This window comes from Triturus cristatus, chromosome 11, assembly GCF_964204655.1.
Source record: "Triturus cristatus chromosome 11, aTriCri1.1, whole genome shotgun sequence".
Classification (NCBI taxonomy): domain Eukaryota; kingdom Metazoa; phylum Chordata; class Amphibia; order Caudata; family Salamandridae; genus Triturus; species Triturus cristatus.
Window position 1 is genome coordinate 1183898971 of NC_140594.1, and position 14266 is coordinate 1183913236.

The 14266-nt window shown below is 50.4% G+C and overlaps 1 protein-coding gene across 14 annotated transcripts in view; it reads left to right on the plus strand.

The window, feature by feature from the left end:
* The window catches only part of TNK2 (tyrosine kinase non receptor 2), a 430040-nt gene that overhangs the window by 376786 nt on the left and 38988 nt on the right, over positions 1 to 14266 (plus strand). For 9 of the 14 annotated variants that reach the window (XM_085635987.1, XM_085635989.1, XM_085635992.1 and 6 more), the window contains 3 exons: positions 6344 to 6538; positions 11978 to 12069; positions 13237 to 13356. In XM_085635987.1, the coding sequence (XP_085492113.1) occupies positions 6344 to 6538; positions 11978 to 12069; positions 13237 to 13356 (407 nt within the window). The remainder of the gene's footprint in view (positions 1 to 6343; positions 6539 to 11977; positions 12070 to 13236; positions 13357 to 14266) is intronic. The other 5 variants (XM_085635998.1, XM_085635994.1, XM_085635988.1 and 2 more) reach the window with 4 other exon arrangements.

The following is a 14266-nucleotide window of genomic DNA, read 5'->3' on the forward strand; positions in this document are numbered from 1 at the left end:
GATGAGGGGCTGGAGACTGGAACCCACAGAAAGTAAACAGGGCTCCTAGACTCTGGCTTGGGTAACAGAGGTACCCGAGAGCTGGTGTGACCTGGCACACCTGCGCACGAGCTCTGTGCCATGCCCAGGGCATGGGGAGGCCGCTCCTGGGAGGGGCCTGTTGGCGCCTTCCCCGGGACTCGGCCTGAGTCACATCCTGGAATGCGCTGACGCTGAGTTACTACACGTCGTGAGGCGTCGTTGTTACTCGCAGACAGAGAGGGCTGGGGCGACGAGAGCCTTCCCCAAAAATGTGGCCCGGCCGGTCTCCGGGGCCTTTGGCAGAGGCAGGTGAACCGGAAGGGGGAGGGAGGGCTGCTGAGTCAGCAGGAAGCCTGGTGCCTCTCCTAGGCCACGCCTCCAGCACACACAGGCACACACACACACACACTCCCAGGGGTCCCATGCTCACACGTGGAGTTTAGAAGGACAGCTTCTGTGATCAGATGCGGCCTGGTGGCCAAGCCTTAGACTGTGTAACACGGAGACCCCTGGTCTAACCGGCTCGTATGTGACCAAACTGTGTGATCCTGGGCAAGTACCTTTAGCTACCTGCGCCGCGTTGCTATAGCTTGCCACCTTGGGAGTGCTTAGAAGCTGGCGAGGGGTCGCTTTGTTTATTTTTAAGATGGATCGTGAGTGGACAGCCGATTAAACCTGGGAGTGGAGAGGGCCGGGAGTATTGGTGCAACCATGTATTATATAGAATAAAATACCCCTTTTCATGCATTATAAGGATTGCACTGGCATCTTTCCCCTACCTCTCTTTTCGACCTTCTTTCTTCCTGTCTTAAGCATAACCCATCATGCACCGGGCGTAGTGTCGCTCCTGGTGTGGCCCCTGTGAGCCCAAGGTGTCAACAGGGCCCCACCTTTGACACCCGGTCGCTGTGCAGCGATGATGGTTCGAGTGCACCATGACTCACGTCGCACTCCTGCGTGCACTAGTGTGAGTCACCAGGGACCTGCACCCAGCACCTTCACGCCTACGCGCTGACACGTTCATCTTTGGGCGCTAGACGTCCGTAAACCAGGGTGTAAACGGACGGAGGCGCCGTAGAGCGAAGAGGTGGAACCCCCTGCTACAGGTAAGCGCTATATTCACTATTGTCGTGTCGAGATAGCGCCAAGAGTGCGGGATGGAGTCGATAAGGCGCATCAGTGCTTACAGTCACGGCTACTCCGATGTCCCAAGCTGGCCATTCGGGTCTCTTCCTGGAGGAGGTGACCACTGACTGGTTGCTGAGTTGGGCCCGGACATGTGAAAGCTGAAAAGCGGCATTCCTGAGTAAGGCCTCTGCCCTGGCGGCTTCTAAATCACCATGGAAACGAGAACAGCTCGGGGGCCAGGGACTCCGTGAAGCCTGTGCTGGGCCAGCATGGGGAGGGCACGGCTGCTGGGGTGTAGAATTGGATATGCAGGAAAACGACGTTCACCATCACTTAAAGTGATTTCTCCAAGGAGAGGCCATTGATGGAATGGGCGGCGACCCTGCAATTATCTTTGCACCTCGGTGTGGTTCCCTCTGCAGAGAACATGAAGTGCATTTTAAGCCTGGATCATCGCAGCACCAAATGAAAAGCCTCAATCCGTCCAGCCATCCGTCTAGCCATCCATCCAACCAGTCACCATCCAACCAGTCACCATCCATCCAGCCACCATCCATCCATCCAGCCACCCATCTAGCCATCCACTCGTTCAGTTAGCCACCCAACTAGCCAGCAATCTAGCCATCTAGCCACTCATCCATCCAGCTATCTAGCCATCCACCCATCCAACTAGCCGGCCATCCAACTACCCATCCACCCACCTATAAACTCATCCATCCAGCCAGCCACCTGCCCATCCTTCCCAAGTCACTTTCATTTGTGTGCGCCTAGAAACCTGTGGTGGGGCAGGATTGAAGGTAATGCGGTTTGTGACAGCAGGTCATGGCCACTACCCCAGTCCGCTCTGCGCTAGGCCTCCACCCGGTGCCCACCGGCTCTAGAGGGTCCTTGTGGCTTGGATACGTGGGGTCCTACAGAGGAGGTGGACTGTCGCATCCACTTGGGCCTCCAGGTTGTCTTCACACTCATGGCTCGTCTCTGCGATGACCTCAGATCTTGGATGGTGGAGAACTGACCTTACGATGAGTTGTCTACAGGCCTCATGGGGGGGTGGTGGTGCCTCTGAGGGTGGTCCGGCCGGGGGATGGGGCTTGAGGAATGGGCCAGCAGCACCACAGCCATGCTCTACCTGTTCAAATAAGGTGGACTGTTCTCACCCAACTTGTTAAGAGAGGTCTTTCATTCCACCCCCCATGAGGCCCTCAGTCGCGACGACCCTCAGTCAGTCACAAGAAGCGTCAGTAGACCGAGGCGCTCATGCAGAGCTGGCGGTGCGGGAGCACTGCCATCAGCCAGAGCTTAATGTGAGCCGGTGGTTTCCGGTGCTCGGCACCTGCACTTAATTGTCAACACCAGAGCTTATGACAGTCTGCCACAAGGAGGCAGTCTTTATCTAAATTAAAGATGAACACAACAGTTGTATATTCGTTCAGTGCACATTAAAAAGACTAATACCTGCCGCCCGAGCCATTCTTCTAGCTTTTGGGACCTGGACTAGTCTGAATTGTCACACGTGTAAGGTGTGATGGTTAGTACTTGTGTTGGTCCAGTCATCGGTGAAGCCGGCATGGGCATTGGGTTGTACAAGCTGCAGCGGCCTCCTGACACGTGCCCTGGCACTTATCATTTACAAATTAAGCACTGGCCGAGGCCCAGCTCGGACACACTGGTGGTTCTCCTGCCCCACTTAGAGGTTGGTCATTGCTCACTGACTACCATTGACTCCTGCACGGAATCCACCAGCTGTCAATCACTGGCACTGGTCTGCCCTCTACAGGGCCGCCATCAATCAATCGGGTTTTTTTTAGAGCGCGCTGCTCACCCATGAGGGTCTCAAGGCGCTGGGGGGGGAGTGGGACAGGGGGGGGTCTGCAGCTCCGGATCAGTCGAAGAGCCAGGTCTTGAGGCTCTTCCGAAGGTGTGCAGGGTCGGGGAGCATCTGATGTTGACTGGGAGCTCGTTCCAGGCCTTTGCTGCGATGTAGAAGGCTCTTCCACCTGCTCTGGTTCTGCGGATGCGTGGGGTCTCTGCCAGGGCGAGGTCTGCGGAGCGGAGGTTCCTTTTGGGTACGTGGAAGTATTTTTTATGCTCTGGGAGCCTTCCCTATTGACACCGGTTCAGTCGATGCATAATGTCTCTTCCTCACCCAGGCAATGGAAGCAAACACTGGCAGGCAGTCAGTCTCTCTCTCCCTCCCTCTCTCCGCAGAAGAGGGTCACATATGAGCCCCGACCTCTTGTACGTTATTTGGGGAGGTATATAACAGTTTTATAATTCACATTTCTGTAGTTTTTGGTGAAAGATTATGCGTCAAATATTAATATAAATTTATTATAAAAAAATGCATGTTTTACAACAAAATAGTTGAACATTAAAGAAAGGTTGTGAATTTTGTAACGAGCTGAAAAAGTCACACGTATTCACAAATATGTACAGTTGTGAAAGCTTTGCAGAGATGCCACGGAGCTCTAGCGAGAGAAGCTTGCACATTCCACGCTGATAAACCAGCTTGTCGATCTGGGTGAAATCTTGGGGCATGGCGCCATCCTGTGGCGGGTGGTATTTTCGCAGTTTCCCGGTCTTTGCGGTTCACTGCAGATCAAACGCAGAGATTCGTTATATAAATATGTTTTTCGTTGATTGTGATATTGAATGCTTCTGTTCTGAAATGACGAGACTGTGAAAGAACTATAACGAGTCTCTTTGAAGTTGCATCACACGCAGTGAAGGTGGCGCTGCTGCTGAGTTGAGATTCTTTTTTTCCACCCTGCGGGCAAAAATGAGGAGCCCAATAAGGACCCGTTTCAGCACCTGCTTTTAAGAACTGCCAATGCTGAGCACCGGCAGGACCCGGCCCACTTAAAGCCCTGGGTATCCTTATACCAGATCCACTGGAATTATGCGGCAGGGGAGGGGCAAATTATGCGACATTATGCAGCACATTTTGTGATAGTTATACTTCATTTTGTTGTCATTTTGAAACTTGGTAACACTGTCAATGCGTTGCTTGCACCTCAGTACCATTTTAATGCCCAAATATAGCAATAAGTTACAGAAAGGTGACCAATCAGCCTTTGCAAAGGGCCTTCAACTGCGCGGTAGCACATGTTTCTGCGTTTTTAGTAACCTTCAAACCGTTTGAGCGAGAAACACATTTTTTGTTGTTAAAATCTGCAGATTATGAGTCAGGTGATGGATTATGTGGCAAATGCGGCAAATCTGCATATATGAAAAAATTGCCATGGCTGCACTGTCACATAATTCCAGTGGCCCTGCCGTGTCTTATTTCCAAAGCGCCTCTGTCAGAACGCGCACACTACGGTTGGTTGTATGTCACAGCACCAACTACATTCTCAAACGTTCGACTCCCCAGTGTTGTATATATCACTATATCAACAAGGTGAGTGTGGATATAGGTGTAGATTCACTATTCTGACTCCACATCTACTTACCATGACAAGGTAGTGCAATGCGAGGTTCGTGGTCGATATTAAGACATCGCTATTGTGATCCCGCACTGAAAGGGCTAACCGCATCCACCGCATAGAGCGTGGTTGGCTAGCATTCGTGTGGCCCATGTGTCAGGAAACTGCTCATGTAAGGGACAGGTGTATGAAGTCTTTCCTCCGCTTCCTGTCTTAGTAAAGTTTGACTTCTCATGCTTCACAATCTTAACAAAGCTTCCAAAGTATAAACAAGCATTGGCAAAGTCAAAAGGGCCCGGCAATCCGAGAGCTTTGGACATTGTCCATGTTTTTTAGCCATGTTGAATAGCAGCATAGCTGAAAGTCATGCAAAAAAGCACAGTGACCCAGCCTGCGCTGTATTCTGAACTCATATATTTGAGCCCGCTTTGATGTACGATAATGAAGAAAAACGATTTTGATGAAATTAAATATTTGGGCAAGAACACACAAATAGCAGCTCTTAAAACTGAAATAAAGCGCCCGAGCAGCAGCTGCCGGAGCCCAGCATCCACAGCTGGCCCTTGGCTTAGCCAATTCCCCGGCGAGTGCCCAGCCCTCAGCAGCACACCTATTTTTGTCCACTACAGTGTGCTCCATTGCGACTTGTCTGTCAGAAGTTAGCTTTTATGTTTAAATGAGAGGGGCGCGATGAGTGAACTACAAGAGTGAAAATGAAACGAAAGTTACATGAAAAAATGAGGACGTGGGTGGTGCCTGGCTTCATAAACAACATACCTCATGAAGCGTCATTTTAAAAGCCTTGGTACTTTCAGAATGTCGGTTCCAATTTTAGCTTGTTTTTTAATAATGAAACACCATAAACAAGTTACACAATGGAACAGAAACCGCGTGAGGGTGGGTGAGGAGGTGAATAATAAAGCTGATCTCCGTAGGAAAAGAAGCAACAGGATTGGGGCGGTGGGAGGAGACGGAGTAAGTGAAAACGCGAGCGCTTGTGTGGAGTGCTCAAAGTCAAAGAAAAAAGTTACTCCTAAAACGGGTGAGGTGGATGGACACATGTACTTAGGCCAAACACAGGATGAGGCTAACGCTTTCATGCTATTGACAAACGGGAATGACGGCTGTGAGAGCGACGATGGAGCAAACAAATGGTAAGCGATGGGCGGGCGGAAGCCCACTGAATTGAAAACAACACGTCTCTTAGAGACAGCGCATGCGCTGTCCAGCCGAGGCCTAAAAATGGCACGAAAACAATCCCACAAGATTAGACTTGGCCTAAAAGTATCTCAGTAAGTTCACCTTCAAGCTACGGTTGGCGAAGTTTTCCAAACTTTACATCTATTGCAAAGTTTCCAAATGTCCCAACAATTTGCAGGTGATAGTTACATTTTGCCCCCACTTTGCTGCTGTTCTGTGTGCTGGTCACAAGGCTGCTTCTTCCCAGTATTGTTGGGTGCCTGTCATTTTGATATCAGTGGTTGTGTTATTATAGAGTTCCTAGAAGGTGCAGGGGGTGCTGTGTTACATAAATAACATTTCAAGTTACTTAACTTTGGCTAGACGGTGGGTTGGATGGGGGTAGTTATTAATAAACAAAAAATGTGGGCGGCCTTCACTGGATTCTGCCTCCGTGTGGACCGTACCACAGCCGCTCCATCCTCAAGGCCAGATGAACCCAAATCCTGCCCTCCTGCTGGGCTAGTTTCTCATTTTTCATTTGTATTTTTCTCTGCTTTCAAATAATCAGGCCCTCTTTTGTTTCTCAGGGCTGAGATTTATTGGTGGAGGGGTCAGAATAAGCGGACACTTAAGGTGGGCCCGTTCCCCAGGAACACGGTGACCTCCGTGGCGGGACTGTCGGCCCACGACATCAGCCGGCCCCTTAAAAACAGCTTCATCCACACAGGCCATGGAGACACCAACCCTGAGCGCTGCTGGGGCTTTCCAGATAAGATTGACGAGTAAGCCTCCAACTTCATTCTTTTGCTTTCTTTTCGCCTTTTGATTTTGCATTTTATCATGTTTGCACTTACGTTAGGTTTCTCCTTCCCGTCCATTCTTCCTTGCATTCTGCAGTACTGCCTTGCTCGCTGCAGAATGCTTTCTCCTTTTCTTTCCTCCTCTTTCCCAGTATTGCTCTCTCTAGCTGTGGTTCTTGGCATCTTTATCGGTACCTCTGCTTTGCATTATCCTGCCCCTGAATACATTTCATAGCAGTTTGTGGTCTTCGTCTGTGCACATGGTTCTGACCCTGACCAGTTGTATAACACAATATCATGCTTGTGTGAAAAATACCACCAGAAAATATCATTTTTTAAGTTTGTTCCATGTATTTTATCATCTTCATTTATATGGTATGTCAAAATATTATTTTTTGTATGAACACACCATATAAGTGTAGATAATATAATGATAAAATGCATGCGACATACAAAAAATATAATTGCATGCCTAACTCCAGTCCTGAAACCAGCGACTGACCTTTAACCCTAAACATAACCCCAGCCCTGAACTACAATCTCACCCATAATCGTAAACCTGTTTCCAGCCCATATCTAGCACTTTCCTGAGCATATTATTGCAAGCGACAGGATGTCTCTAGGTGACCAGATAGTACGTTGACCACGATATTTCCGTTCAGCGATATTAAAAACGGGATATTTTCGTAGTAAACCCGCAGGACGCCGCTGAGCGGCCATTGATAAACCTACCACAGATTCTGTGCATGTGCTGCGGGGTTTCATCTTCAGGGGCCACTGATGCAACACGGGAGACCTCTGGATGGTAGCCTGATATTAAGTCCAGTGAACCAGGTTCCTGTGCTTGGACGCCTTTGCCTGTTTCGTGTGTTCCTTTTGGTGCGGATCCCGAGTCCTCGACTTTGCAGAACCTTTCTGTCCAGAGGATCAAGTGGAACAGTGAGACTGGCACTTTGTTCCAAAAAGGAGCCTCTGTGTGAACCATCAGAATAAAAGGGGAAGAGTTTCTGACTTCATCTGGTCCCTTCTCACTGCGGAAAATGCATCTTTTGCAGCGATTATTGCACAACCAGCCGAGCGCTTGGACGTGCACTTGTCTTCAGCAGACAACAGACCAGGAACCTTCTTACCAAGAGGTTTAAATAAAGATGACAACATTTTGAATCTCTTCCTTTTAATGAGGTTTGAGGTGGAGGTTTGAGTAACATGTCTTAGCATTTACAACAATACGCTGAGCTGCTAGGGCAAACCCACCTCTAAATTTACTCTTGTGTTATTGTGTTACGCACCTTGTATTCTTTCCCCATTCGATTTGATCAATAAGAAGGCAACGCCTGTTCCAGCACAGATGATGGCTACAGTGCCAAAGATTCTTGTTGTTTTATCACAGAGGAATGCCTTGAAGTTGTGCATTCCCAAAGCTTGGTCTTAACATAGTATCACAAAGGTGACTTTTCTTAAAGCCTCATATTCTTTTCACAAAGGTGCATCACAGAGTTACACTTGGACACTGCACTGTCCTATTCAATGGGTCATTGCTGAGCGAGTTCTGAACTCTTTTACCACTGGGGTGGTGTGAACGACCTTTCAAGACTGACAACTGTTTGTGACGCAAACGCTTTAGCGAGCTCCACCCAAAGTGTGCACTCAACTGATCGTACAGCTAGGATCAAGAAACGCCACAGTGCTTTGACTCATGAGTGTTAACTGAAAACCTGGAGGCTTGCAGCACTGGCTGTCTTCTGGAGCACCTTTTGACAAGTGCATCCATCCAAACAGCAACTCTGTTGACTAGCAAACGTTAGATGTGTGGCCTTTTATACGCTCTCTACTAAAGATGGCCGCCTGCACTCGTGCACGCGCCGACATGTCGGGTGTTCCCTCTCCCACCTCCACATCCTTCTTGCATGCCTATGCAGAGCATGCGACTCCATGGAAGGTTTCTGCGACAGTAGAAAGTTACCTGTAAGGTTATATTCCTTGCTTTGTACCTTCCACATGTTGCAAACGTCCCACCCATCCTTCCCAAGATGGAGGGGTAACTTTGTAAAATGAAATACTCGTCGGCCCAAGAAGGGATCAAACACTCAGAGAAGCCGCATGGCTTCTCGATTGCCTGTCCGGGTCGTGGAAGTCTGTCTACAGGCGCTTCCGCTGACTTCACCGTGCTTTTTAAATGTAAAAGGACAATCTTGGATCCAGCGTCAAGGGAGCACAATGAAGCAAGAATGTGAATCTATAAAGGTTCTGCCAGGAGCCTGCTCTTTTGATCTTTCCAATATCTTTCTCACTCTTGCTTCACCGTTACCAACCCACTTTACTCTTTTCCTTTTGTTTTCCACTTCTCCTTGCATCTCTCTCTATTTATCCAGTCTCCCTCCTTCCCTTATTCTCTTCTTAGTTGCTCTCCTCTAGCCTTTGTTTGTACCCCCACCCTACTCTTCGCTCTCTGTTAGCCACTTCATCTTTTCTTTATCCACTTCCAGATGGTTCTCTTGCTCCACTTCTCATTAGCTCCCTCGTCTCTTATTAGTCCTTTTATTTCTTATGATTGTTCGGGCCTCGTGCGCTCTTTTCTTTCTCCCTTCTACTCCCAAACTCCTTTTTTCTATCCACTTTTTTTTCTTACTCTGCTCTCCTCTTCCCTTCTCTTGTGATTTATTTGCCTCTCTTTCTCTTCATTTGTCCATCGTTTACTTTCTCATTCCTCCCTGCAGTAGCCCGACCCCCTCAGGCTTGCATGGTGTTTGGCTGACCCCAGCTAGTTATGACCGTCAGCATGGGAGCTGGGTTAGTTATGGTGCTAAACCCATCGCGTTCAGTATTGTGGCTTCAGAGTCTACCTCCCAAGAGGACTCTCATTGTGGGGTAGATAACACGAAGGGCGGCTTTCAGCCTGATCATGTAGAATTTCAGTTGTGTGGCTGGGAGTGCACCCTCCCCCAGCTTTCTACCTCCTCTTCCTCCTCACTGCTCTCCCCTTACACTGTCCCCTCACATCTACTTACCTCTCCCTTTTGCCTCCACAATCTCTTTCACCCTCCTGCCTCCTTACAGTTGGGCCCTCATTTCACTGCCTGCTTGCAGTGCTTTCATTCTTCCGGACTCCTACCCCCACAAAGCCTCCCTGATTCTTCCTTCATTTCCCTGCTGCCTCTTCCTCCCTCTTAACTTCTCGCATCTACTTATTTCACTTCTGGCTGCCTCTGTCTTTGCCTGTCCTGCATTTCTTTCCTGCTTCTCCTTTTGCCTCAGATTTACCTGCTTCTCCCTCCTTCCTCCCCTCATCTACTTGCTTTTACCTCCCTCCTCCCCTCATCTACTTGCTTTTACCTCCTGCCTCTCTTCATCTACCTCCTTCCTCCCCTCATCTACTTGCTTCTACCTCCTTCCTCCCCTCATCTGCCTGCTTTACACTCTCCTCTACCTGCTTCTCCCTCCCCTTGTTTACCTGCTTCTCCCTCCTGCCTCCCGACATCCCCCTCTTTTGCACTCTCCACATGTACCTGCTTCTCCCTTCCGCTTCCCCTTATCTACCTGCTTGTCCCTCTTACTTTCCTGCATCTAGCTTCGGCACTGCTTCCCCCACATGTGCCTGATTCTGCCATTCCCCGCCTCCCCACATCCACCACCTTCCCTTCCCTCTAGCTCCTGCATCCATCCTCTCCTCTCTCCTTCCTCCCCACGTCGGCCGCCTCCTCTTTCTTTTGCCCCACTTCTGCCTGCTTCTATTTACTGCCACTTCGCATCCCCCGCCTACACTCTCTGCCTGCGATCATCATATACATATTTCTCCCTCCCCCACCTCCACACATACAGCATCTTTTCCTCTGTACCTGCCCTCATCTGCCAGCTTCATCTTCACACCCACCCTCCTCCACCTGCTTTTCCCTCTCCTTCTCATCTCCCTTCCCCTGCTCTTCCCCTGCCTCTCCTACTGTTACCTGCTTCTCTGTCTCTTGAATCCCTGTATCTACCTCCTTCTCCCCCGGCTGCACCCACCTGCTTAGTCCCTTCTATTACCCCCAGCGTATACCCTTTCCCACCACCTACTTCGCTTTTCTCTCCTTCACCTACTCTTCCCTCCTGCGTTCTCGCATTTACCTGCTTTTTCCTCCTCCCCTCCAGTATCTTTCTGCTTCTACCCCCTGGTTCTTCATATTTTCCTGCTGCTTCCTTCTGCCTCTCCCCCAGCTGCCTGCTATGCCCTCTCCCTGCCTCCTAGCATCTCTCTGGCCCATGCTAGTCTTTAAGCTTTTTCTTTCGCCATTTGCGCACCTCCTGCTACATTGCTAATCTCGTCTCACTTCCAACAGGACTCCGCCTCATTCTGTTTATCCTCATTCTTCCCTCCTGCCTCACACCGCTCCCCACTTCCCTGTCCTGCCTGCCTCCCCCTGCCTCCTACCCGCTTTTCCACAGAACCACCTTGATCCAGGCATCCCCTAACTCTACTTTAAGAATAGCTTGGTGGCAGCGATGCGTGGCTCGGCTGTACCCCACACTGTGCTAGCAGGCCACTGGAGGAGGTGATGGGAATCGCAAGATGGTCGCCTAGAAGGTGACAGAGCCAGGACTTTATATTTCCACACTTAGGGTCTGTTGTAACAAAGCCAGTAGGCTTCGATACAGATTGCTAAAAGGCGGCAGGTACACCTGGGATTATTTATTGAAAATTCTTTGCGTACGCTAGATAGGGAGATGAGTCCATAGGGCGGTGCCGCACCAGCCACGTGATGTTGGCTCTCTGTTCCTGGACCCCTTCTAAGGATCTCACCTGAGAGTCTAGAGGTAGAACGCTGTGACATCATGCAGGCGCACTGACACAAAACAGTAGGACAACCACCCTTGGGACTGAGCGGCACCCGAAGATCTCAACTGAGACCCCGAGAGTCTAGAGGTAGAACACTGATGTCATGCAAGTGCACCAACAGGACACGGCATCAAAACAGAAGGACCACCAGTGGGCATTTCAGTTTGAATGGGACTCAAAGTCATCAAGGTCTCTGTCTCTTTGTTGTTGAGCCAGCCCAATGCTTTACCACCTCTGCTCTCTCCCAAATTCCCTTTTACTGACTTGTTCAGGGACTTTGCTTGCATTGATTGGATGTTTGCACTTGTGTTGAGCTTGGACATCGGTCGTAAGCAGTGTGGTGTACCTATACTGTGAGGTTCAAACTCTGTCTCTTTGTGTCGGAGGCTTATGGCAATATCTAACCCCACGCGCTTCTCCCTTGACTAACACAACGCTTTAATCCTTCCTGTTCCGATTGAACCTCTGTCTAACCCTGCTGTGGTGTGTAATGTCGGGTGGGGGTAGAAGCGCTGCTGAACATCTGCTTTCTACCCTGCTCGGGGGGCGATGCTCTTCCTCACCTTGTTCCTCATATAACCTGGCTCACCCCTTCCCTTTCTCCTCAGGCTGTACCTGGGAAATCCCATGGACCCACCTGATGTTCTGGGTGTAGACCTGAGCTTGGCGAGACCGACGCAGCTGCAAGGAAGGGCTAAACGTAAGTACCTTGCTGTCTGGCAGTGCCAGCGTCTGCCAGGAGCAATGTGGCTGTCCTTTTCTGGACCACAGGTGTCCAGGGCACCAGCACAGCAATGCCAGGAGCAGTGTGGCAGGACTCTTCTGAACCCAGGAGCCCAGTCTGTCGCCTTGGTGTAGTATAGCTCTCCTCTTCTGTCACACAGGTGTCCAGGGCACCAGCACAGCAATGCCAGGAGCAGTGTGGCAGGACTCTTCTGAACACAGGAGCCCAGTCTGTCACCTTGGTGTAGTATAGCTCTCCTCTTCTGTCACACAGGTGTCCAGGGCACCAGCACAGCATTGCCAGGAGCAGTGTGGCAGGACTCTTCTGAACCCAGGAGCCCAGTCTGTCACCTTGGTGTAGTATAGCTCTCCTCTTCTGTCACCAGCTTAGCCCTACCACTCCTTACTTAAAATCCTAACTGGTGGCCCTGGCACTCTGTTTCTTGGTCCCTTCTGAAAAGAAGCCTGTCGCTACCCTGTTGTGAAAGCACTGCGTAACAATCTTAAGCATTTTAAACCTCATCGCATACTGAAGGCCAGAAGAGGCGGTAGATCCTTCGCCTTTGTGGCTGCCTGGTTGTGGAATGTGCCTTCTATTGTTATGAGAAACAGCCCTTCTTAACTATTTTTTTTAGAAAAGGTCCAAAAACTCTACTCTTTGTTCTTGTATGAACCTTCCCTAAAACTGCCTTCTCTTAAGGCTTATGGGTTATCCTTTCTGCTAGCGCTTGGACGCCTCCTTCGAGGTAGCTGTGAGCTTTAGAAATGCATTGTATTTTACTGCACCTCTCCACAGCTTCTGTCAATGCTGCTGCAGCTCTTCCCTATCATTAAGTCCCTCCCCCCAAAATTCACTGATAATAAATCTACGGAGTGGACGACATGGCCCTACAGAAGTGGACATTACGCGTGATATCGGGCCGACCAGGGATCTCTGGCTGGAGAGGCGCATCACGGATAAGTGCTGCCTGGCGGAAGGCTGGCCCGTGCACTCTTCTCTTGGCCTCTTATCTCTTTTATTTCTGTTGGCCTGTGACTTTCTCTTGGCTTGCTTGCATTGTTTCTTGCATACTAATTCTTGCTTCCTTTCCCCCATCCTGTTTCTTTCTACGCCCTTTTTTGTGCTTCCTGTTTCCTTCCTCAGGCGAGCCACCGCCACGGCCACCGCAGCCGGCCATCCTGGTTCAGAGTAAGTTCAGACGCTCCGTGCGGCGTGTGCCCTGCTCCTGCGCTCTCTGTTCTCATTTAGCGCCCCTCTTTCAAGGTACTCGGTGTGCCACGGCATGCCTGCATGCTCCCTTTTGAGTGATGCAGTGGTGCTTGCTGCATTGCCCTGCATGACCTCTTATGATAGGCTCTGATTGGAACAAACCACACAGGTGTTAGGCGGTGGAGCCTCCATGACCTTACAGTGGACGTTTGTGACCTTTCAGATTCCTGCCTCCATGCGTGGCGCACCACCCTTCCCATGCATTCACTCCCTTCAACAGAGGCGGACCTGTCCATTTAATGCCTTCCCCCAGGGGCATGTCCATGCTTTCACAGCTCTCCCGAGGAACAGGTCTTGTATCCGCTGACCTTCTTTTGAGATGTACATGCATTAATTGTCTTCCATTTGAGACAGGATCATGCATTTAATGCCCTCCCTCAGAGACGGGTGCACGTATTCAGAGTCCCATCCTTAGGCAGGTCTGTGCACTCGCGCCCCTTCCCCGGAGACAGGACCGTGCATTTAATGCCCTCCCCCCCCCCAAAGACAGGTCCATGCATTCAGAGTCTCGCCCCACAGGCAGATCTGTACACTCGCGTCCCTTCCCCGGAGACAGGACCGTGCATTTAATGCCCTCCCTCAGAGACGGGTCCACGCATTCAGACTCCTATCCCTAGGCAGGTCTGCACTGGCGCCCCTACCCCGGAGACAGGACCGTGCATTTAATGCCCTCCACCAAGACAGGTCCACGCATTCAGAGTCCCGTCCCACAGGCAGGTCTGTGCACTCGCGCCCCTTCCCGGAGACAGGACCGTGCATTTAATGCCCTCCACCAAGACAGGTCCACGCATTCAGAGTCCCGTCCCACAGGCAGGTCTGTGCACTGTCGCCCCTTCCCCTGAGAGAGGACCGTGCATTTAATGCCCTCCCCCCAAAGACAGGTCCATGCATTCAGAGTCCCGTC